Raw genomic sequence first — 24,225 nt, 5'->3', positions numbered from 1 at the left:
TTGTTTTCTTGGCAGTCCATGGTATATTTAATACTCTTCTCCAGCACCACAGCTAAAAGGCATCAATTCTCCTCTCCTTAGTCATTGTCCAACTCTCTGATGCATAACAAGTGATTGCAAAGACCATAGCCTGTATCAGACACACCTTAGTCTCCAGAGTGACACTATTGCTCTTCAGTACCCTTCAGGGGTCCCTAACAGCGGACTTGCCATCACAATATGTTTTTTTTTAGTTCCTGACTACTAGTGCCAAGAGTGTTGACCATGGAGCCAAGCCAACTAAAGTTGTTAACAATCTTACTCTCTTCACCATCCATCCTGATGCTGCCAGTTGGTCCAGTGGTGAGAATCTTTGTCTTCTTGACATTGAGCACCCTCTGCAGCAAGCATTTCATGTCCTCCTCAGTTTCAGCAAGCGGGGTTGTGTTATAGATTGTTGATAGATCTTCCACCAATCCTGACGCCACACTTCTCCTCATAGAGCCCACTTCTCAGTTAATCTGTTCTGCATACAGGTTGAAAAGGTATGGAGATACCACATCCCTGGCATACACCTTTCCCAATTTTGAACCATGCAGTGCTTGCTTAGTCTGTTTTTTTGGATAGCAAAGCCAAATTCAACAGATTAAAACTTCCCGATTCTGAGCCATCCTTTGAGTCTCCTCTGTAATTGAGTGCATTGTTTCGGTCACTCTGTCAGTCCATCTCATTGAAGATATTCTCCTCCCTCGTTAGGCTTCAACTTGTCTGAGTCTAATGTCCTTTCCTAAGGACTGGGTCTTTCTGATAACATGCCTAGAGCATGTGAGACAAATACTCCACCTCCTCTCTTTTAAGCCATCCTTACACTGGGTGCATTTTATCCTAGATAAATGTACTCATTCCTTTGAAAGTCAACCATATAGTCAATACCACAATTTAAAGGCATCAACATCACAATTTAAAAGCATCACTTATTTTTTTGTCTTATTCATTGTCCAACTTTCAAAGCCATGGGAAGCCAATTGAAAATGCCATGCGTTGTAGCAATATATATCACCACCAGATGGCAGTAGTGGACCTTGGATAAAGGAAACTGCCTGGGCTCCCTTTCTTTGTTCCGCTCATTAAACTCTCCACCAGATGACAGCAACATGAATATAATTGGAATAGCAATTAATGAGCTGTATAAAAATCCTTCGGTTAAATCTGAGAGCAGCACTTTAAAAAGTCTCTGCACTTGGGCTGTTAGACCTCCCACATACTAACCTCTTTTACTAAATAAAGAAAACATTTTTAATATATTAAGGTACATCTTCCAAAGAACCTGGAAAATAATTTTTTCTTGAAAGCAAATAATTAAAATCTCTTAATGGTTTATGGCACCCCAGCTCTCTTACGCAGAATTTTTTTTTAAAAATATTTCTCAAAAAATTCTTTTAAAAATGTTTTTAAGTTACCGTAACTGTCAGTGGTGACGTTGTTAGGTGTTATCCAGGCCTCTAAAACTCACAGTGACCCTATGAACAGCAGACCTGAACCTTGTCCTATCCTAAGAGACTCTGATATCCTCCAGCCCATTATTACAGTCACTGTGTCAATCCATCTTGTCGGGAGCCTTCCCTTCTTTCTCTGACTCTCTTCCTTTCTCAGCATGATGTCTTTTTCCAAGGACTTGACACTCCTAAAAATATGCCCAAAGTGAGATCCTGGCTTCTACAGAGCACCCTGCTTGCGCTTTCACCAAGACAGATGTGTTTGTTCTTTTTGTAGCCTCTGGGATGATCAGAACTCTTTGCCAATAACACAATGAAAAGACATAGTACTTTTTTTTCCCGTCATTCTTATTATTTGCTCAGCTTTTGGCCTTTAAACATTTGCATCAAACAGAACTGACTCTAAGCTGCCCCATTTAGCTAGTTTCTGAGGCTATAAATTGCACAGGAGGAGATTGCCTATCTTTTTCTCCTGATGATTTCGAGCTGAGCTCTCATAGGTTGACTTTACCGTTCCCCACAGACTAAGCTCCCAGACGTGAATCTACACTACAGCCTTTCAAACCAAAACCTAGTAAGTTCAATTCATGGTGAGTCTGACAGCCAGTCACATGCAACACAACTCAGGTTTCATGGGCTGTTAATATGTATGGCAGTAGACTGTCCATCTTCATCCTTTGAAAGAGACTTGAATTGCTGACTTCAAAAAGCAGTCCATCATGTAACAGATTACACCATGAGGGCATCTAACAGCCTTTGAAAATAGCTTACACGTGAACTCGAACCTGTGCAGAGCCGTCACTTCTCACGGCATTATACTTGCTTCCTCTTGAGTCATTTTTGCAGAAGCCATTACTGAAGGAGAAATTGGAGCCACTCTCCAGGTCAGATTTCGAATGTAAATAAGAAAGTGTTCTCTCTGCCTGGGAGTGCCCCTCACACACACATACACGATGTTAAATCAGTGAGGGACAATAGCCCATTTTTATTCTGTTTTTACCTTGATGACTGAAAACATTGATTGGCTTGGAGTAATACCAAAGTCATAAACTCATTCAAACTGAAATATAAATGAGTAATACGATCAGAGACACGAAAGCTGATTCTGTTCTACTAGGCAGGAGAGAGAGAGAGGTGAGCTGGGGGTGAGGAGACAATGCATTTAGGAGAACAACCGTCACCTGTGTAAGCACCTTATCCTGCTCAGTTCCTCCAGGGAGCCTCACCTTTAAAGTTCCTGACAGCCAGATTGACTCCCATGCAGCACAAATGCTTTCCATGTGCAGCAGATGCCGGGAAATGTCTCCAATCCCTTAGAGGAAAGCACTGGGCAGTTAAGCTTTGAAAGCAGAGTAATTGCAAGTGGTTGTTTAAAATGTGGCCTCGGGAGAGTGGGCCTGCTCTCACTAAGTACCATGACCTGCGTTTTTCTTCTCACGTTTTACTTCTAAATTGGACTGCTGACACTTCCATATAGGGAGGAGGGAGAGAAATATCAGGGGTTACAGCTCTAAGTAAGATAATTTTTGTGTCTGGTGATTTTACTGTCTGGTAGGGGAGCTAAGTCTTATCTGTGCTTCAATGTACTTTATTTGTCGGACCTTTACAATAAATTTAGGCACCCCAGATTGGGCTATAGGGAATTTGTGATACTTACTAATTCAAAGACAGTGCCTCTCTAGTGGTTCAAATCCACTGGCAGCTCCAAGAGAGAAAGACGGGTAAACTCCTCCTGTGAGATTTACAACCTCAGAAATCTTCTGGAGGGGCAGCTCTCTGTCAGTTCCAGCTCAGTAGCAAAACTGAGTTTTGGAGAGAAATATAAATAGCATAATATGATACTTATAAAGGACAAAAGCTGACTTTAGACTAATGAGGACAGGGGTAAAGTCCTTTAGTTTGCTTTGTTTGGGTTTTGACGGGGTGGGGGGGGGCTCTGAAAACTGTTCTATGCACAAGGCAGCCTTAGGGTAGGACTTTGAAAGGAGAAAAAGAAATAGGATGAGGTTTTTTGAGACAAGTCTTTTCGGATAAAGGTGAGCATGGTGACTACTTTCTCCATCTGAGGCCTGAATCATGTTCCCAGACGTCAGCAAGCAATGTCACGTAACTGGTGCTGCCAATTAGCTCACAAAGGTTAATAAGAATCTTGGCATTGGTTAAGCAACTGCTGGCCAGGAGTCACACCTTTTTCTTGCCCATATTTCTTACTTGGTTCTTTAAATATATTGTTACTGAGTTGTCTCTGGCCTATAGGAAACTGTAGGACAGAAAACAGCCCCGTAAGAATTTCAAGGCCACACATCTTTATGGAAACAGCCAGCCAAATTGTTCTCCCATAATGCTGCTAATGGGTTCGAACCACCAGCCTTTCGCTTAGCAGCCACTTCACAATCAGTCCTTACTTGTTCCATAGGCTAGCTCTACTGCGGCTGGAATTGTTAGATTAACCAATGGAGATGCTTACACCAACATATACAATTCTTGGAGTGTCATGTATCTACTCCAAAAAATTTGGAAGCCAGCTAACTGAATGGAAGAGACCTATATCCATTCCTCCTCAAAAGCAAGGTAGCCAAAGGAATGTGAAAATTAGCAAAGAATTAATATCACGTGAAGGCAAGATTTTATTGAAATCATTTTGCCACAGTACATCAGCAGGAGATTTCCAGAAATTCAAAGTGGATTCAGAAGAAAATGTGGAATAAGGGATATCAACACTAAGGCCAGATATATCTAGGCTGGAGTGAAAAAAATAATACAAGAAATATGTTTAACTGTGTTTACCATGTAATGACATTTGATTGAGTGGATTATAACAAATCATGGATGAAAGGAATTCCAGAACACTTAATTGTATTCATGCAGGTCCTATACGTATACTAAGGGGCAGTTACTCAAATAGAGGAAGAAGGAATATTATTATGATTTAAAACCCAAGATAGTTACTAATCAGGGCTGTACATGTATTAAATGTACATGCTGAACAAAAGTCCAAGCAGCTGGACTGTCTGAGTCAGAACACAGCATCAGATTAGAGGAGGAGTCGTTTAACAACTCATGACCTGCAGATGCCATAGCAGCCTTACTGACTACACGTGAAAAGGGCTTTTAGCACTTACTGACTGATGAAGATCAAAGACTGTATAACCTTCAGTATGAATTACATTTAAATGTGAAGAAAATACAAACGTTCACAACTGGATCAATAAGCAGCATCATGATAAATGAGAAGAGTGAAGTTGTCAAGAATTTCATTTCACTTAGATACACAGTCAATGCTCATAAAAGCAGCAGTCATGAAATCCAACGACTTAGTGCGCTGGACGAATCTGTCGCAAAAGACCTCTGTAGAACGTTCAAAAGCAAAGATATTACTTTGAAGACTAACGTGTGCCTGGCCCAAACTACAATATTTATAATCTCCTTATATGTAAGTAAAATCTGGACAGTTAATAAGAAAGACAGAAAAATAATTGATGGCTTTCTATTATCCTGTTGGGAAAGAGTATTGAGTCACCAATGGATTGCCAAAACCACCAATGAATGTATCTTGAAAGAAGTATCACCTTAGAAGCTCATGGAATGGCTAGACTTCATCTCATACACTTTGGTAGATATGTTTGTTACCGGAAGGCATCAATCCAAGGTAGACATGCCCAGTAAGTCAGAGGGTCATAGAAGACTCTCAGTGAGATGATTGTCACAGTGGCTGCAACAGTACATTCAAGTCACAGGCGACTCAATGGCACGTAACAATAACAGGGTCACAATGAGTCAGAATATCTACCAACAACAACCGTAATGTTGGGGTTGTTGTTATTGTTGATGATGTTATGTGCCATCCAGTTGCCAGTGACTCTTAGTGACCCTATGTACATTAGCTCTGCACCCTGCCCTATCCTGAGCCAATCTCATCATCTCTGACAGTCTTCATCCCATTTCTCCAGTCACTGAGTCAATTCATCTCATCCTGAGTCTTCTTCTCCTGTGCTGTCCCTCCACCCTTCCAAGCATGACATTCTTCTCCAAGAATCGGTCCCTTCTGGCCACAGGCCCAAAGTATGTGAGGCAGAGCCTCAAAATCCTTTCCTCCAGGGAGGAGCCTTGTTTCACCCTCTCCAGGACAGGCCTGTTTGTTCTAGCCGTCCATGATATGTTCAACAGTTTTCTCCAGCACCACAACTCAAAGGCACCAACATTGAGATAAGTAGTTTTATTCCTTCTTTTAGAAATACTTTTACTAGGGTTAATAGTAAATGGCACAGCAGCTGGTATTCAAACTCTATTCTCTTTGCTTCTCTAGGGCCTCCCATCTAGGAGGAAGCTAAACCAATGGATACTTACTGCCCTTAGAGGTCACACTAACCAATTTGGATGGACGTGTAAGCAAATTAGGTCTAAATGTAATTAATTATATATCTGTGTCCTGTCTAAGTTTAATTCCACTGAAACTGCAATATGACAGTGAGAGATTCTAAAAGATTACCAGTATAATATGAATAGATTTGAATAGTCTTTTTTTGTTTGTCTCCTTCATTTAAGTTTCATTTCTTTTCCTGGCTTAAAAGACGATAGATAGATCAGGGATAAATACCACCCAATTGGCAGCATGACCAGTTTTCAATCCTGTTAATCTGGAAGTTGGCCAAAAAGTGATCTAGTCAACTGTATTTTAATACAAGGTAAATATAGTTCGAGTATTAAAGCCAAATTACTGACAATGTTGGTTCTGTTTTGTAATTACCAATATGTTTTGCTCTTGTTATATTTAAAGAGTTCTCCATGACTGTTTCCCAGAAGTCTTTCTTTCCAAAAAATCAAAGATGAGCCTCAAATTATTACAGACCTAATGATATGGAATTGCACTGTCAACCTAAAGGCAGTGGTTCAAATCTACCTGCTGCTCTAAGGGAGAAAGATGGGCCATCTCCTTCATGTGATTTACTGCCTCTGAAAACCTGCTGGAGGGTGTGGTGAGTCAGTTCTAAGTCCAAAACTGATGGCAGTAACAACAAAGTAGAGAAAGGTAGCTTATCACAGGCAACTTTAGCAGACGTTCTGCTGGCATAGAGATTAAAAAGCTTACCTTCTAACTCAGAGGTCAATATTTCCAAACCACCACCAGCAATTCAGGAGAAAGATGAGGTGGACATTTTTCTCTTAAAGATTATAGTCCTGGGGAGCCTGTGGGAGTGTTTGCAGTCCCACAGGATTGCTATGAAGCTGAATTGACTTGATGGTCATAGGGTTTTGGGTGTGGGGGACAAAGACATTTAATAACCAAGAGGCACCACAAGTTTCTGAAAATGTTTGTTTATTCAGGAAGATTTTAAGAACTAGGAGGTGGCTCTGGCTGTGGTGGTTTCCTTAGGTGAAAAGTGCACTGACTGTCACTATGGAAACCAAGACACAGGCAGCGAGGAGCACAAGGAGACCTAAGCGGCAGTATTTTGATTGCTTCTCTTGTTTTTCTTCCTTTCTCAACAAGGTATCAAAACCTGGTGTGTACATGTCTCCCAGCCAAAACCGGAGGTCATTAGGATTTTCCTAAAAGAAAATTAGATGGAGAAGACAGTCAGTGAATCAAGTAAATTAAGGTTGCCTAACTACGCATTGTCAGAGGTATTGAAGGTTCTTGTTTGCCCTTTCCTAGTACGTTTAGTGTCCCTGGGTTGTGCAAACACTCTTGGCTGCTGATAAAAAGGCCAGAGATTCAAATGTACCCAAAGGTGCCTTGGAAGAAAACCCTGTCTATCCATTTCTCAAAAATCAGCCACTAAAAACTCCATGGAGCACAGTTCAACTCACATGCAGGGTCACCTGGAGTCCAGGTTATGCCACATAGCTCAGGTGGCAACTGATTCCTAGTTTCTCTTGTTTGTGTTTTTGTTTGGGTGAGTTTTTTTGGTTGCCATTGTTTTTTGTTGCTTTTTTTCTTCAAAATGGCACATGATTTAAGTGTCATGGCACATGATTTAAGTGTCATGGGCTTCCCTGAATAGAAAGAACACCCAGCCAAAGCCTCAGGCCAGCCAAGAACCCCTGCAGCCTCAATCTGAAAGTCTTTGTGGGAAGTGGGAACCGGTTTAGCACAGTTTGTTAAACAGCTCAGTTGGAGAGTCAGAAACAAAACAACATTTCGGTAATATTTCAGCCAAGTCGGTGTCTCTTGCCCTTTATAGTGTTTGTAAATCAGGGTAGTGAATAGATATGAAATTAAAATCCTTTGCTGTAGGTGAGCTGAAAGGCTTGATCTTTTTTTTGTCTGTAGAGGACTATTGAGATGTTCATGAGAGAAGAGTCCCTTCCAAGAGCCCGCTGGTCTCCCTTGTAAAGGATTAAAGTTAGCCAGCCAAGAGTCAGTGCCGAGAAACACTGACCTCCTGAAGAAAGGACCCAGCATATCTTCTCCCATGAGCTCCTACTGCTGGTGGTTCTTTTTCTTTCACCAGCATCAGAACCATCTGAATCTGAACTCTTATATCTAATAATCACCTGCAACCTTCACAGTAACTCTTTTCTCCCTCCTTCCTTCCCTCCCTCACTCCTTCCTTCCTTCTTTCATTGCTTCTCATCTCTCTTTTAAAAGCTCAGTGTCTGTGTCTGACATCTAATAGACACATACTAAAATTTGTTATGTGTCTCGAGTTTCTCTTCTTCCAGAAAGTCAGTTTAGACTCAGTCGATCTTACCTGAATCACTTGCAGGCTGGCTGCTCACCCTCAGTGGACCTCCCACACTGATATTGTCTCTACTGGGTTTCTAAGTCAGGCTTGAATAGCCAGTTCCCATAGATAATATTCTTTCTCTCTCCTTGCCTCCTTCTCTCTCTCTCTCTCTCTTCCCCCCTCCCCCTCCCTCGCTCCCTCCTTCCCTCCCTCCCTCCCTCTCTGCCATCAAGGCAGAACCTAACTCATAGCTGACCCTGCAGTGAGTTTTTTGGGTCTATCTGGAGGAGATTGTCCATCTTTCTCTCAAGGAGCTGCTGGTGAAATTGGGTTAGCAATGCAATTCCCTACAGACTATGCCACCAGAGTTCACCAAGGGTCAAAATACCATCTTTACAATTAAGGATACACTGCTAATGAAGAAAGAAGTCCCCTGGTGGCACAATAGTTAAAGTGTTTGAAGCAGTAGGCTACTAACTGGAAGCTTAGTGGTTCAAGTTCACCGATGGAAGAAACTTACAATCAACTAGTTTCATAATTAAATAGAGAGAATCATACTAGGATGATTACTTGAGAGGGTAAGACAGAATTGTTGTTATGTGCTATCAAGTCGCCTGTGACCCATAGTGACCTTACGTATAGCAGCTCTGAGGTCTGTGCTGTCCTGAGCCACTCTCACCAAATTCGACACACCAACCGCCACTGCCCCAGTCACTATATTAATCCATCTCAATCGGGGTCTTCCTCTCCTACGCTGTCCCTCCACCTTTCCAAGCATGAGATCCTTCTCCAATGGCTGGTCTCTCCTGAAGACAGAGTAGAAACGTATTTAATAAACAATGAATATTTAGTCATCTTGGCAAAGGGAAAGACAATATGGAATGAATGGACCATCAGATACTGTGAATATAGCAACTGATGTTATTAAATAAAATGTATGTAAAAAAACAAGATTTCACTCAAAACACAATAAAATTTTGAAAAATATGGGAGGAATATGCATTTATGTAGTGGGACGAGGTAGATTTGGAATAAAAGTGTTTTTCTACTCCCTCTGTATTAGTTTGATCTTCTTAGCTATATAAAATTTCAAATATTAAAATTTGCATGATCCTTAATGAAAATTAGATTATTTAGACACCATCCTCGACCTCTCTAATATTAACCTGTTTTGCTTGTGTTTTAGTCTGAGACCTGTCCTTTTCTTGTTTAAACCTTTGTTCTCCAATTCTTGTTCTTGTCTATCAAGTCAGAACAGACTCATAGCTGACCCTCCAGCAGGTTTTCAGAGGCAATAAATCACATGGGAAGAGATTGCTCATCCTTCTCCCACGGAGCAGCTAGTGGATTTGAACTGTGTACCCTTAGATTGCATCATAGCCTCCTACTACTCGGCTGCGTTCCCTCTGTTCTCCACTAAGAGGGTTCATAATAGAGACCATCTTCCTCTTCATTCTGCTTACAATTTGTCTTGACAATTAGATGTGTTCTGGGATTTCCATTCTCCTCGAGGTTAACTATAATTTGTTGTGATCCACACAGTCAAATGTCTTTGCATAGTCAATGAAACACAGATAGATATCTTTCTGGTACTCCTTGCTTTCTGCCAAGATCCACCTGACATTGACAATAAATGTCTCTAATGCTACAACCTCTTCTAAACCCAGCTTGTGTTTCTGGTAGCTCTGGGTCAATGCACTCTTCTAGTAATTTCTGGATAATCCTCATCAGGATTTTGCTTGTGTGTGATATGAGTGATATGATACTTTCTACACTCTGTAGGGTCACCTTCTTTTGCAGTGGGAATACGTATGGATCTCTTTCAGTCAATTGGCCAAGTGGCTGCTCTCTGGACTTCTTGGCACAACCTGTTGAGCACACCCAGGGCAGCATCTGTTTGTTGAACTATGTCAATGGGTATTCCATCAATTACTTGAGCTTTCTTTTTTGCCAAGTTCTTCAGAGCAGCCTGCCCTTCCTCCTTAATCATCATTGTCACTTGATCACATGTTATTTCTTTAAATTCTCCTGTGTCAGCCACTTCTTTTTGGTACAGTGACTCTATATACCCTTTCCATCTTGTTTTAATGCTTTCTTGCTCATTCAATATTCTGCCCTTGGCATCCTTAAGTATTACAACTCAAAGCTTGAATTTGTTCTTTAATTCCATCAGCTTATGAAATTCTGAGTAATTTCAGCTCTTTTAATTTTTTTACTTCAGCTCCTTGCACAGTTCATTATAATACTTTCTCTTTCTGTGCTGCCCTTTGAAATCTTCTATTCAGCTCCTTAACTTCTTTATTTCTTCCCCTTGTTTTGGCTTCTCAGTGCTCTAGTGCAATATTAAGAATATTTTCTGACATCCATTTTGGTCTTTTCTTCTTTTTCCTCCTTCTTTGTAGAGCACTTGATTATACTTTGGTGAAAACTATCTTTTGACCAGGAAGCAGTCAGTCCTCAGAACAGAACAAGGAAACACTATATGATTCAAAATCAGAAAGGGAGTGTCTCAGGGATGCATCTTGTCTCCATACCTTTTCAATCTATATGCAGAACAGATCATTCAAGAGCCTGGGTGTTATGTGGAGGAATGTGGCTTCAGTATTGGAAGAAGACTCATCAATAACCTCCATTATGCAGATGATACTCACAACCTTACTTGCTGAAATTGAGGAGGACCTGAAATGCTTGCTGCTGAAGTCCTTGCTACAGTTCAAGGACTGTAGTCTTCCCTGTGGATTGAAGCTCAGCATCAAGAAGACAAAGATTCTCACGAGTGGGCCAATTGGCAGCACCATGATGGCTGGAGAAGAGATTGAGGTTGTTATCAGTTACGGCTCTGCAATTAACGTTCTTGGCATCAGCTGTCAGAAAATCACAAGATGAATTGCATTAGGTAAATCTATTGTCAGGGACCTCTCCAGAGTGCTGAGAAGCAGCAAGGTCAGTCTAGAGACTGAGTTGTGCCTGATCCAGGCCATAGTTTTTGCCATTACTTGTTATGCATCAGAGATCTAGACAATGACTAAGAATGACAAAAGAAGGACCGATGCCTTTGAGTTGTGGTGCTGGAGAAGTCTTGAACATACAAATGGTCACCAAGAAAACAACTAGGTCTGTCTTGGAGAGGGTGAAACCTCCTTGAAGGCTAGGATTTTGAAGCTCTGTCTCATATACTTTGGGCACGTGGCCAGGAAGCAGTAATCCTTCGAGAAGGACATCATGCTTGGAAGGCTGGAGGGTCAGTACAAGAGAGGAAGACGCTGGATGAGATGGATTGAAACAGTAACCAGGGCAATGGGAGCAAGGGTATCGAAGTCAGTGAGACTGGTTCAGGACAGGTCTGGCTTCAGAGCTGTTGTACACAGGGTTGCTATGAGTCACAGGCAACTCAACAGCACATAACAATAATAACAATTCAAGGTAAGCCTTCTTTTCTCTTCTCTGTTTTCTAAGTTTCTGATAACTTAGAATTTTAATAGAGGACATTTAGAAAGAATTCTCCCCACAACTAGAACATCTTTGTAAGCTCTTAAAAGAAGGTAATGGCTAGAAATGCCTAGACTTCTGCAGCCCAAGAGTAATGTCGAGGTTTCACAAAATAAGGAAGAACTCTGGATACAAATGATGAGAGGTGGAAAGGATGTTGGTGAAAGAAGTTGAAGAAATGAGATGATGGTCTGGTTGGGTGTTATAGAGTTGACTCTAATTCACATAACCTCACGTACAATGAAAAGAAGTCCTGTCTGAGCCTTTGTCATCCTCACAGTCTCTGCTGTCCTTCATCTCATTGTTATAGACACTGAGTCAAGGCATCTCAATAGGAGTCTTCCTGAGGTAGGGAAAGATGCTAAAACAAAATCATGGCATCGTTTGCTCCCCTCATATATAGTGGGTTGTCAAATGGTATCATGAGGTCATATGATACCATTCTCTCCCATCTGAAGGGTCATTGCTTCGAGAGTAGATGGGCATGCAGGAGATTTACCAGGGTCGGAGTAGATCCCAGTTTTAGGAAAGCAATGTGTCCACTGTTGGTAGTGGCTTATTCTCCCTAAACATAAAGACTGTTCTATTCAGCTTTGGAATTCTGAGTCTTAGAAATCTATAACAAAAAATTTGGGAAAAGAGCTGTTTGGCCAATGGACTAGACAAAACCTGTATTTGTTCTAATTCTAAAAAAACCCAGGTAATCCTAAAAAGTGAGGAAATTGCGGAATAATATTACTATCACATGCAATTAAAATCTGGCTGAAAATTACTAAACATTGGCTGGAATGGTACATCAATGGGAAAATTCTAGAAATTCAAACTGGATTCAGAACAGGCTTTAAAATGAGGAACATCATTGTTAACATTAGATGAATGCCTCCTTGCAGAGAATACCAGAAATATGTTTACTATGATGTATTTCATTGACTACAAGGTATTCAACTGTGCGGCTAGTGAAAAATTGCAAACAAAATTGAGAAAAATGGGAATCCCATGACACATAGTTGTGCTTATTTAAAACCTCTTCCTAGACCAAGATACAGTTATTTGAACAGAACAATGATATAGTGTGTTGTTTAAGATGAGGAAAGATGTGCATCAGAGTTTTATCCTCTCTCTATAGCTATTCTCTTGATAGCTGAGCAAATCATTCAAGAAGCTGGACTATAAGAAGAAGACTGTGGCATTAAGATTAAAGAAATTTTCATCAACAACCTCCATTATGCAGACCTCACAGCCTTGCTTGTAGAAAGTGGAGAAGACACTAAAAAGACCCAAGACATAGCATATGTATAAGTATATGTATATGTATATGTATATGTATATGCATATATGTATATGTATATATTACATCTCACTATGGAGAAAGTGAAAATCTTCATCACTAGACCAAATGACCACATCATAATAGATGGAGAAAAGATTGGAGTTGTCAGTCATTTTACTTGGATCCACCCACACTCAATTCCCACGGCAGCAGCAGTCAGGAATTCAAAAGACCTGTTACATTGGAAAAATCTGCTGTCAAAGACCACTTTAAAGTATTAAAGAGTTCAGATGACTGTTACCTAAGGTGCAAAAATCAATAAATTGATTAGTTTGGTGAAGAGAAAGGCAATATATAACAAATATTTAATTAGACATTGTCATAGATTTTATTAATACATTTTAAGTAATTTTATAAAACATAATGGATATGAATGATTGAATGAAAATTCAGTATGATGTTCAAACTTTCACACAAATTACAACAACAAAACACCCGATTTAAAAAAGAATTCTAAACCCAGTAACAACAAAAAAGATTAAGGTGTCATCTGACTCAAATAATGCTATTTTCAGTTGCTTTATCCACATGTAAATGTTGGCAACCTAGAGGCAGGCAGTTTAAATCCACCAGCCGCTCCACGGGAGGCATGTGAGCACTCTCTTCCAGTGAGATTTGCACCCTCTGAAGAACCCCTGGAGTGTCAGCAATGAGTTGGTATCAACGCAACTGCAGTGAGTGAGGGAATGGTTGAAGAAGAATTGATGTCTCTGAATTGTGTTGCTGAACACAATCGATTATTCCAGGGACTGGCAAAAGAACCAACAAATCAATCTTGAAGGAAGTGAAACCAGGGTGTACCTTAGTGGCAAAGATGGTGAACCTTCATCTCATATATATATATATGACATGATATCAGGAGAAGCCAGCCACTGGCAAAAAAGACTACATTCTGGGAAAAGCAGAAAGTTACAAAAGCGGAAAGAACACTCAAGAAATCAACTGACACAAGGACTGCAACAATGGCTTGAGCGTGGAGAAATCATCAGCATGAAACAGACAGGGCAAGGTTTCGGGCTGTTTATAGTATTGACGTGAGTTGGAGGGGACACGAGGACACCTAACAACACCTAATATTTTTCAAAAAAAGTGTTTTAGCTGATCTTTTCTTTTTCCAACCCCCACTTAAACTGTAGGCCTAACAACACTTAGCTACTTTTCCCTTTGATTGTCTTACGTTTTGTACCTATGCTATTGCTACTCTTCCTTAAGGTCTCCTCACACAAACAATGCATATAGCCTTGCAGCTCCACACACCCTCTGAACCCAACATAAACACATTTTCCCATGAAGTTGTTTGGGTTTTGTTTTTGGTTCCCCCCCCACCCCCAGTCAGATGTGATTTAATTACCTTCTAAATTTTAACAACACTCTGGACAATTCTAGTCATCTTCATGTATCTTGTGCTTTAGTCATTTCTTATTTATCTGCCCAGTTAGATGAACATTTTAGGGCGTGACCATAATATTCATCTTTAGAGGCCCCTTTTCATGCATATAATCAGCTAAGAGAAGAAAAGAAGGGCTAAGTGATGATTAGAAAATATTTGCATAATAAGCTGGTACTTTCTTTTAAGACCATACGGTCACTTGTGCCCTTCTTTACAGTGGGCTTCCCAGAAGCCCACTGAAGATCCCAGGATTATGTTTCTATGGGGAAACATCTCTTTTGAAAACTTCTCTACAAGAGAAACTACATTAAGGAAGAGATATGCATTAAATGCACTAAAATATTAAGAAAGTTCAGAGATACTTGATAACAGTGTCTTTCGAGGAATGAGTATTTGAAATCCTTAGATGTGTGTAGGTTTTTAATCAGACATGCTGTGGTCATACACAGAGAGAGAGAGACAGAAACAGAGACAGACAGAGTCAGAGAGAGTGTTTAAGTCATGAAGTTTCAAACAAGTATTCACTGTTGGGCATTCTTGGCCCTGGTGCAAGCACAGGCAAGCCAAGACTAGGTAGGAATGTGTCTCATTTGCAAAACCCAGGGCCTCCTGCTTTACTTTTCAGGTATTTCTGGATCTTCTCTGTAGTGGATGAACATCAGGGGGGTTGGAGGGGGAAAAGAAAGAAGAGCTTAAGTTGGGTTTAAGCTGGGTGAATGAGTTCATTGCATACTTTTCCTATGTGGAAATGTTTTTGTTTTGTTTTGTTACTGAGACACAGGAAAATGACCAAAATGTAAATGTGCAATCTTAAATCACCAAGTGGAATGAAATAAAATGTTTGATGAGAACCGCTTTTTCCAAGTGCCCAAGATAAAGAAATCAGTAATTTTTTTTCAATAATTGTTGAATAAAGAATCAGATCATAATGATCCATGTGCATAAATCCTCACAAACTTGTTGGGGGGATAATTTTACAACTTCATTTTCATACAACTTTCCTTCTGTTTGAAAATCTTTCTTCTTTGCCACAATCAGCTATTTTCCTCTACGTCATACACAAAGCCAGAATATGCTGAAATTGCTAAACTCTAAACAAAGAAAAATCTTAACAAGGATGGACATAAGGATCTCAAAAGACTGAAAAGACCTAAAATGTAGAGATTTTGTGCTTTACAAAGAATACCTGGTTTGTGGAGCACCAATAGACCCTTTTAAAAAAAGATTAACTGATTTGTTGCTTTAAACGAAGGAGATGGTTCCCTAACTTGGTTACCTTCAGGTGGTCGGAGAGGTTGGTGTGCAAAGAACGCTTGTCATAATCCTCAATGGTCCACGAAGGATTCTTTCTTCTGTCTTCCATCGCTTCCTCCAAGCTTATATCACCATATAATGGGTTATTCTTCAGAACTGATGACAGGGAGGGTGGGGGCATCTCGGGAACCACAGGGCCCTCCACAGCCGCGTTCCTAATTCGTTGCATAGTGAGATTCTTCTTTTCTCTCTGTGAAGAGACAGAAACAAAAGGCTTCTTTTACTGCAGGAACTTCTCATAGAATGTGACTTGAGATAATCGGACCTGAAAATTTTCTAATTTTCCTGGAAATCCCACAGATGAGAGCAAGGATCTTATGATTTAACCTGATCACAAGTGCTTCTAATAATTAAATTCTTTCTTCATGTGTGGTCTTACTCAGACTAAAACATCACTTATTCAAACGTTATTTTATAGCTATGAGGCAAATGGGTTGAATCCACCAGCTGCTCTGTGGGAGACTGATGGGCAGTCTCCTCCTGTGTCATTTGCTGTCCCTGAAAACCTCGTGGAAACCCAACTACGTGTGGATTCCAACTCGATGGCACACAACAAAAAAGAAACAACCTCATTCTGTAATTCATCATGAATCTGAGCAAAGCTATTTTCCCTCCATCTCACTTATGTTGAGTTAGAAATTATTGTCCTTTTCTTTGGTGTATTTAATGACCAATAAAAATAACATTTAGCATTACTATAATGTTCAGCAAAGCCAAAATGAAGAGAAATTTTCTAGGCTTGCCTTAAGGAAATAATGATAAGCTTATAACCAGTCACTTATGATTCTTAGGCCAGTCATTTTGGGGGACTAGGCTGATTAAGCTTTGCACTGGTGTGTGTTATATAATGTAACTTTTTGCTTCATTGTTCAAATGGTGTTCAATATGTTTCAGCAGTTCTAGATAAAGAACACTTAATAGAAATTAAAGTTTTTCTGAGTTGTATTTGTGATTTTCAATAGAAATTTCTTTATTAATGTCGTTGACATTCATTGAAGTATGTGTCACAGTAAATATGTTTATATAAGCTTATACTGTAAACTAATACTGCATATTTTCCATTTAAAATAACTGGCAAGGAGGGGATCACCTAGATAAAATAGATGGCTTTCTTTTGGCCTTGAATTTCACTAATCCATGCATTTTTCACATACTTGGACATCAACGTGGAGAATCTCTCTGGCTGCATTGTTGCTCTGCTCAAGATCAATTTACATTATATAACACTGAAGTTCTCAATGAAATAATAAATCTTTTGCACTTAGCATTTGTCTAAAAGATGGATAGCCTCATTAACAATGTTTCTGAATTGTGCAAAAAATAATTTGCTATGAAATTTAGATTGTTTGAGTTTCACATAAGTCTTACTCTTTTTTTTTTTAAATTTTTTGCTTCAAGGCTAGACATGTTTGATCATCTTTGGAGTGGGGTAATGCTTTTGACATTGATAAATTGGGTTTGTCAGATTCCTTGGATGCTAGCCTATTCACTGAGCTTCTTAAATAAGGAAGTTCTATAAAAGAGGAAAATACAGTTTCAGAGTTAAAAGAAAAATTCGTTGTCCTATAATGCATAGATACCTAAGGAAAAAAAATAATTTAAAAAAGAATACAATAATAAGGGCTATATTCTAAAAGATTATTGAAGTCTAAATTTCTAAATCTTATTATTAAAATTTTTGAGAGTTATCTCTTATTTTTGCTTTGCATGTCAATTTTATACTAAGAAGACATGCAAAGGGAAATTAATATTGTAATTTTATTAACATTTTGTTGACAAGATAAGAAGTATTTTATAATGAGTGAGGTTCATTTGTGTTTTCATGAAATTTGTTCAAATAGTTTAAGGGGCAAAATTACATGTTATTTAAATTCTACTCCAAATTTAAAAAGATGAAACTTACCAGAGCAAAATACAAGAGGATTGTAGAAAGCACTATCATGATTTTCAATATCTAGTAATCTAAAGTAATTGCATTTAATCTATCTATTTAAAAAATGAACATTTTGAACCTCACCTAGACTTTTTTGTATTCCCCATTATTCTGTTTATCAATGCTTACAGCCTTTAATCCTTATATCCTTTAAGTACATATAAATTATAATTCAATAAAGAGCATGAAATAAGGCATTCAGACAAAAACTGAGAAAGTATATAATAGATAATAAATAAAAGAACCTTTAAGAAGGTACTTAAAGAAGAAAATTGATCCCAGAAGGAAATATTAAAATGAAAGAACATTGAGAATTTATATATATACAAATATATTTGAATAATAAATATATACACACACACACAAATTGCTCTAAGCAAGCATTGATAAAGTTAAGCAAGCATTGATTTTATGGTAAATCAGCAATTGAAACACTCAGCTGTTAGTGATTTTAAAAATAAGAGAAAACATAAACATGTGTTTCTATTGTGGTTTGGGGCCTCCAAGTCAATTCCAAGTCCCAGTGATCCTGTGAACATCAGATCCAAACCTTGCTTAATCCATCCTCATCCTCTCCACCTCTGCTGTGTGAAGCCCATTGCAACAACAATCACCAGGTGAAGTCCTCTCACTGACGGTCGTCCTCTCCTTCTTTAATGCTCCTGCTTTCTAAGCATGATTTCCTTTTCCAGAGACTCGCCACTCCTTACAACATGCCCAAAAGTATATGAGATGAAGACTCAGCCTTACCTCGAAGAAGGATCTGACTGCACTTAATCTAAAATAATTCTGTTTGTTCTTTTTATACAAATCTTTATAAAATTAAAATATTTTAAGAAATCTTTCAATTAGTTTGTAGAAACATGTCTAAAAATATATAAAAAAAAATCACACTTTGTTGAAGTGTAATACTGAGCCCAAAAGCTCCTAGTGACTCTGTGTGACAGAGAACTAACTGCTCTAGTGGGTATATTCTGATCAACAGGTCTTTCTCCTGTAAAGCCATTGAAGGGATTTGAACCAATAACATTTTCATTAGCAGCTGAACACTCAACTCTTTGTGCCATCAGGGCTCCTTAGAAATAGTAGGGTATGCATTGTTTCTAAACAATTGATATAAATTGTTAATAGAACAGTAGGAAAAAATAAAGTTCATAAATATTTTTAAAAAGGAAACTAAAAAGTTATAAGAAAAACAGAAAGAAATATTTAACAGTAACCATATTAAATAGGGAGATCTGGTGGCCTAGAGATAAGAAGGTGCACTGCAATCCTGAAGGCACATGGTTCAAATCCACCAGCTACTCCGTGGAAGAAAGATGAGCAATCTCCTCTCATCCTTACCTGCCTCTGAAAATCCTCTGGAGGGTCAGTTATGGGTCAGTTCCAACTTGACAGCACAGGACAACATGTTAGTTAAGATTGGGTTAATCCTTCTAGTTAAATGACTGAGATTATCAGATCAGATATTTTAAATGAAATTCCAATAAAATAGCTGCTCCAAGGGACACACGCACAGCAGAGGCTGTATATACTCACAGTTTGGAGAGTGTTTTGTGAAGATGGTATGTGGTCATAGGATTGGGCTGTGTTTTGTTCTGCTGTACAGAGAGTCACTGTGAGTTGGAACAGCCTCAACACCTCCTATAACAACCACGAAAGGGTGTGCTTGACCCAATATATGGTATTTTCATTTGTCTCATATGCATATGGAAGTTGAACAATGAACAACGAAGACTGAAGAATTACTGGTTCTGAATTGCATTATTGGTGAAAAATACTGAATGTACTACGATCTGCCAAGAGAAGGAACAAATGTGACTTGGAAGAAGTCTGGCAGAAAGTTCCTGGAAGCAATGAAGAGAAGACTTCGTCTCATACACTCGGGCATGTTAGTAGGAGGCGCCAGTGCCTAGAGAAACACGTTATCCTTGGTAAATAAAAAGTCAGAGCAAAAGAGGATGATCCTTTATGAGATGGGCTGACCCAGCAGCTGCAGCAATGGCCTTCAGGACACCAGTGATATGTTTTATTCTGTTGTCCATATAGTCACTATGTGTTAGAGCTGACTTGATCACACAGCTAATAAGGACAATCTTAAGTATAAGGACTCAGAAAAGAAGCTTACCAAGGAATGTAAAAAAATATGCTGCACAAGTTATGCTACAATAAGTAAATGAGAACTGGATGTTGTGGCAATTAGGTAAATGCTTACAGTATTTGTTTCTACTTCCTGAACACATAAAATTACTACATTTCCTGGTTTGTCCTGTGGTGTAATTGGAGTCAATGAGGTGTGGAGAAAAGTAAGAGAGACTACTTCCAAGGCTGGCTGCTAAAATCTTCTACAAAAGCCTTGGGTCAATTTCCTTTACTTTCTCCTTTTGAAGCTCCAAGCAAGGGTTCTGAGGTGACAGAGTTAAAAAATAAAGCCATTGCTTGTTGAGTCATTGCTTTAAAGGAAGAAATCAGGTTACATCAATCACTTTCCCCACCATAAAAAAAGGAGATCTACGAAGTATTCCCAATGGGGTTTTAGTATTACTTTTGATTTGCTATATTTCTCATTTTTCTCGTTCAGAAATTAAACCTTTACTGTATGTAGTGTTTCTATTCCTACTTTAATGGAGTTTAAAAGGTATAATGAAATGGAGGAAAACTGCTAAATGTCAGAGGTGACAGGATAACCTAGGTTGGTTGCGGTTTTTGTTTCTCTCTTGATAAAGAGTGATTATGTTCTTGATGAAGGAAGACGAGAGAACATGAATTTAACAAAAAGAATTACAGGCTATGGCAGATAATGGCTGATTGATGGAAGCTCAGCATATCTGTGTCTTTTTCATGGCTACATGGCACATAGATTGAGATATATGGCTTCTAAAATTCAGAGTTGGCTCCTAAGACCCCTGGCTAGATTTTTTATTTATTCTCTACCTTTTCTATTGATCAAAGGGTTTTACTGGCAGGCATAACAGGCTGGGGGTTGGGGGGCGGGGTAAAGCCAGTGGTTCAAATTCACCAGTTGCTCCTGGGGAGAAAGTTTGTCTCCTTGCATCAGGATTTACAGTTTAGAAACCCACTGAAAGGTCATCATGAGTTGGAGTACATTTGATGGCAGTAGCTTTTCAGCTTGGGTTTCCTGTCTACCAGGACCCCTCATGGTGTAATTTGTCATGTTGTTATTGTTGTTGTTTACCATCGAGTCAGAACCACCCATAGCTTACCTTCCAGCCGGTTTTCAGAGGGAGATTGCTCATCCTTCTTCCACAAAAGCAAAGGAAAGAAACAGTTAAAGAGCTGAATGGATTTCAAAGAGCAGCACAGGCAGACAAAGCAAAATATTAAGATGAAATGTGCAAAGGCTTAGAGTTGGAAAATCAAAAGAGTCAAACTCTCTCAGCATTTCTTAAGCTGAAGGAACTGAAGAACAAATCCAAACCTCTAGTTGCAATTCTCAAGGATGCTTTGGGCAGACTATTAAAATGATCCAGGAAGCATTAAAAGAAGATGTAAGGAGTATACAGAGTCACTGTACCAAAAAGAATTGGCTGACACAGAAGAATTTCATGAAACAACATATGAGCAAGAGCCTATGGTGATGAAAGAACAAGTTAATGGTGCTCTGAGGGAATTGGCAAAAAACAAGGCTCCAGGAATTGATGAAATATGAATTGACATATTTCAACAAACAGATGCTGCCCTGAATGCACTCACCAAGTTGTGCCAAGAAATCTGGGGGACAACCACCTGTCCAAATGATTGGAAGATATCCATGTTTGTTTTCATTCAAAAAAAAAAAAAGGTAACCCTACAGAGTACGGAAATTATTAAACAACAACATTAATATCACATGCAAGCATGATTTTGCTGAAAACTATCCAAAAACGACTGGAATAGCACATCAACAGATAACTGCCAGATGTGCAGGCTGAGTTTAGAACAGGCTACGTACTAGGGATAGTATAGCCAATCTTGACCGAAAGCAGAGAGTAGCAGAGGATTGTCTGTGTTTCATTGACTATGCAAAGGCATTTGACTGTGTAGATCATAACAAACTATGGCTAGCTCAGAGAAGAATAGAAGTCCCAGAACACCTGATTGTGTTTTTGAGAAACCTATATTAGGACTAGGAGGCAGTCATTAGAACAGGACAAGGAAACACTGCATGGTTCAAAATTTAAAAAAGGAATCTGTCAGGGTACATCCTGTGTCCATACCTTTTCAATATATATGCAGAACAGATCATCTGGGAGGCTAGGCTCTATGAAGAGGAGTGTGGCATCAGGATTAGGGAAAGACTCATTAACAGTCTATGTTATACAGATGACTCACCCTTGCTTGCTGAAACTAAGGAGGACCTGAGACATATGAGGCAGAGGGTAAAGTACTACAGCCTTCAATATGAATTGAAGCTCAACATCAAAAAAGAAAAATTCTCACCACTGGGCTGATTGGCAGCTCATGATAACTGATGAAGGGATTGAGGTTATTTACAGCTTAAGCTTTCCTGGCTTCACAATTAACACTCTTGATACCTGCAGCCAGGAAATTAAGAGACAAATTGCATTGGGAAAATCTGCTGTTATGAACCTCTTCAGAGTACTGAGGAGCAACGATGTCAGTCTAGAGACTAAGGTGCATGGGATCCAGGCTATGGTCTTTGCAATAACTTGCTATGCATTGGCAAGCAAGATAATGACTAAGGATGATAGAAGAAGAATGGATGCATTTGAGTTGTGGTGATGGAGAAGATTATTGAATATGACTGTTAGAAGAACAAACAAATCCTTCCTAGATAGAATGAAACCAGCATGATCCTTGGAGGCAAGGATTTTGAAGCTCAATCTGACATACTTTAGGCATGTTGCAAGGCGGGACCAATCGTTGGAGAGAGATATCATGCTTATAAGGGTGGAAGGAAAGTGCAAGAGAGGAAGACCCTGTATGAGATGGATTAACTCAGTGACTGTGGTAATGGGGGTAAATGTGTCAGAGACAGTGAGTTTGTCTCAAGATAGTGCAGGATTCAGAGCTGTTGTATGCATGGTTGCTATGAGTTTCAAGTTACTTGATGGCACATAACAACAACAGTAACAATACTAACAACCAATCTACTAAGTTATGTGGAAAATGCATTACCAAAAATCCCATAGGCCTAAACCTTAAAGAAACTTTTGACTCTTTGATAATTTAAAAAGAACAAAATCAAAACTGCAGCCATTTATTTCTATAAATTAGAATTATATTTTATTTCAAAGCACCAGGAATTTGAGTATTTTTTCCCATAACATAATTTAACCTACTCTTACTATCCACTAAGAAAGCTTTAACATGACAGATAAAGCAGACTTTAAAAGAAAGACAGATACAAGGAGCATTTTTATAAAATGAATAAAAGTAGATATTGTGGATAAGATGAAAAAATTATAAACTTGCATGCAGGTAATAAAATATCCCCATAAACTGATTAGTAAAAACTTGAGATAATTACAAGAAGAAAAATACGTATGTAATTTATGAAGCAAGAAAAAAATAGTTCAGGGTAACAATTTGAGCAATAAAATGAATAAGTTTAATTAAGTGGCATAGACATATATCTGTGTTCAATAATTGAAAGTTCTCTCTTTTAAGTCATACTCAACATTACAATGATTAATAATGTGCTAACTCTAAGATAAATTTTCAATATTTAACATTTTGTAGATCATGTTTGCTGACTACACACAATGTAGATAGGAATCAAAAAGAATGAGATAATATTTCAGTAGTAGTTTTAGAATACATTTAAATGAATAATGAAAATTAAAAATTTGAGAACAGACTTAAAGTGAATAATTTTATAAGGAAAATTACTGGCAAGAGCTGAAATGATATTTTGAGGGAATATTGCAAGTATATATATTTACTTTGTTAAGGAATAATAAGAAAATAAATGCATTAAAAAACAATCAGTCTAAAACATTAAAAAACGAAGCCACAGAGCAAATCTAAGAAAGCAGTCAAAACGACATAATAAAAGAAGCAGCATTAGTCAATGAAACAATGACAAATATAAAATGGCAAGGATCAAAAAAGTTGAAATTTGTTGTTTAAATTACTAAGGAGACGAAAAACATATCTAGCAATATTGCGTAGAAGAAAAAAAAAAAAGACAAGTCCACAATGTTAGAAAGGTAAAGGGAACTTGAGCAGAGATGCAGCAGAAGTTAAGAAGCACAATGGGAAAATAATCTGAGTGAAATTAAAAGACGTATTGCAATGGGAAAGTCTGTTGTTAGGGACCTCTCCAAAGAGGAGATGGTATCTCTCTGGAGACTGTGTGTCTGATACAGGCCATGGTCTTTGCAATCACTTGTTATGCGTCAGGGAGTTGGACAATGAGTGGGAGGATAGAAGGAAAATTGATGCTTTTGAGCTGTGGTGCTGAAAAAGAGTATTGAATGTACCATAGACTGCCAAGAAAACAAACAGATTCAACCTGGAGAGGGTTAAACCAAGCTACTCCTTGGAGGCAAGGATTCTGGGGCTTCGTCTGACATACTTTGGCCATGTTAAAAGGAGGGACCTGTCCTTGGAGAAGAACATCATGCTTGGTAGGGTAGAGGGACAGCACAGGAGGGGAA

At 38.8% G+C, this 24,225-nt stretch overlaps 1 protein-coding gene across 1 annotated transcript in view; it reads right to left on the bottom strand.

Annotated features, from left to right (window-relative positions):
• Window positions 1-6,845: 6,845 nt before the first annotated feature.
• The window catches only part of KIAA1024L (KIAA1024-like ortholog), a 28,831-nt gene continuing 11,451 nt past the window's right edge, over window positions 6,846-24,225 (bottom strand). The window contains exons 2-3 of the mRNA XM_006886035.1: window positions 15,632-15,859; window positions 6,846-7,025 (exon numbers count right to left, since the gene is read on the bottom strand). Of these exons, the coding sequence (XP_006886097.1) occupies window positions 6,846-7,025; window positions 15,632-15,859 (408 nt within the window). The remainder of the gene's footprint in view (window positions 7,026-15,631; window positions 15,860-24,225) is intronic.

This window comes from Elephantulus edwardii, unplaced genomic scaffold (assembly GCF_000299155.1).
Source record: "Elephantulus edwardii isolate Elephantulus edwardi_28Jun2011 unplaced genomic scaffold, EleEdw1.0 scaffold00046, whole genome shotgun sequence".
In the NCBI taxonomy this organism is placed as follows: Eukaryota; Metazoa; Chordata; class Mammalia; order Macroscelidea; family Macroscelididae; genus Elephantulus; species Elephantulus edwardii.
The sequence above is the reverse complement of the archived record's forward strand: the minus strand, read 5'-3'. Positions and strand labels throughout refer to the sequence as shown.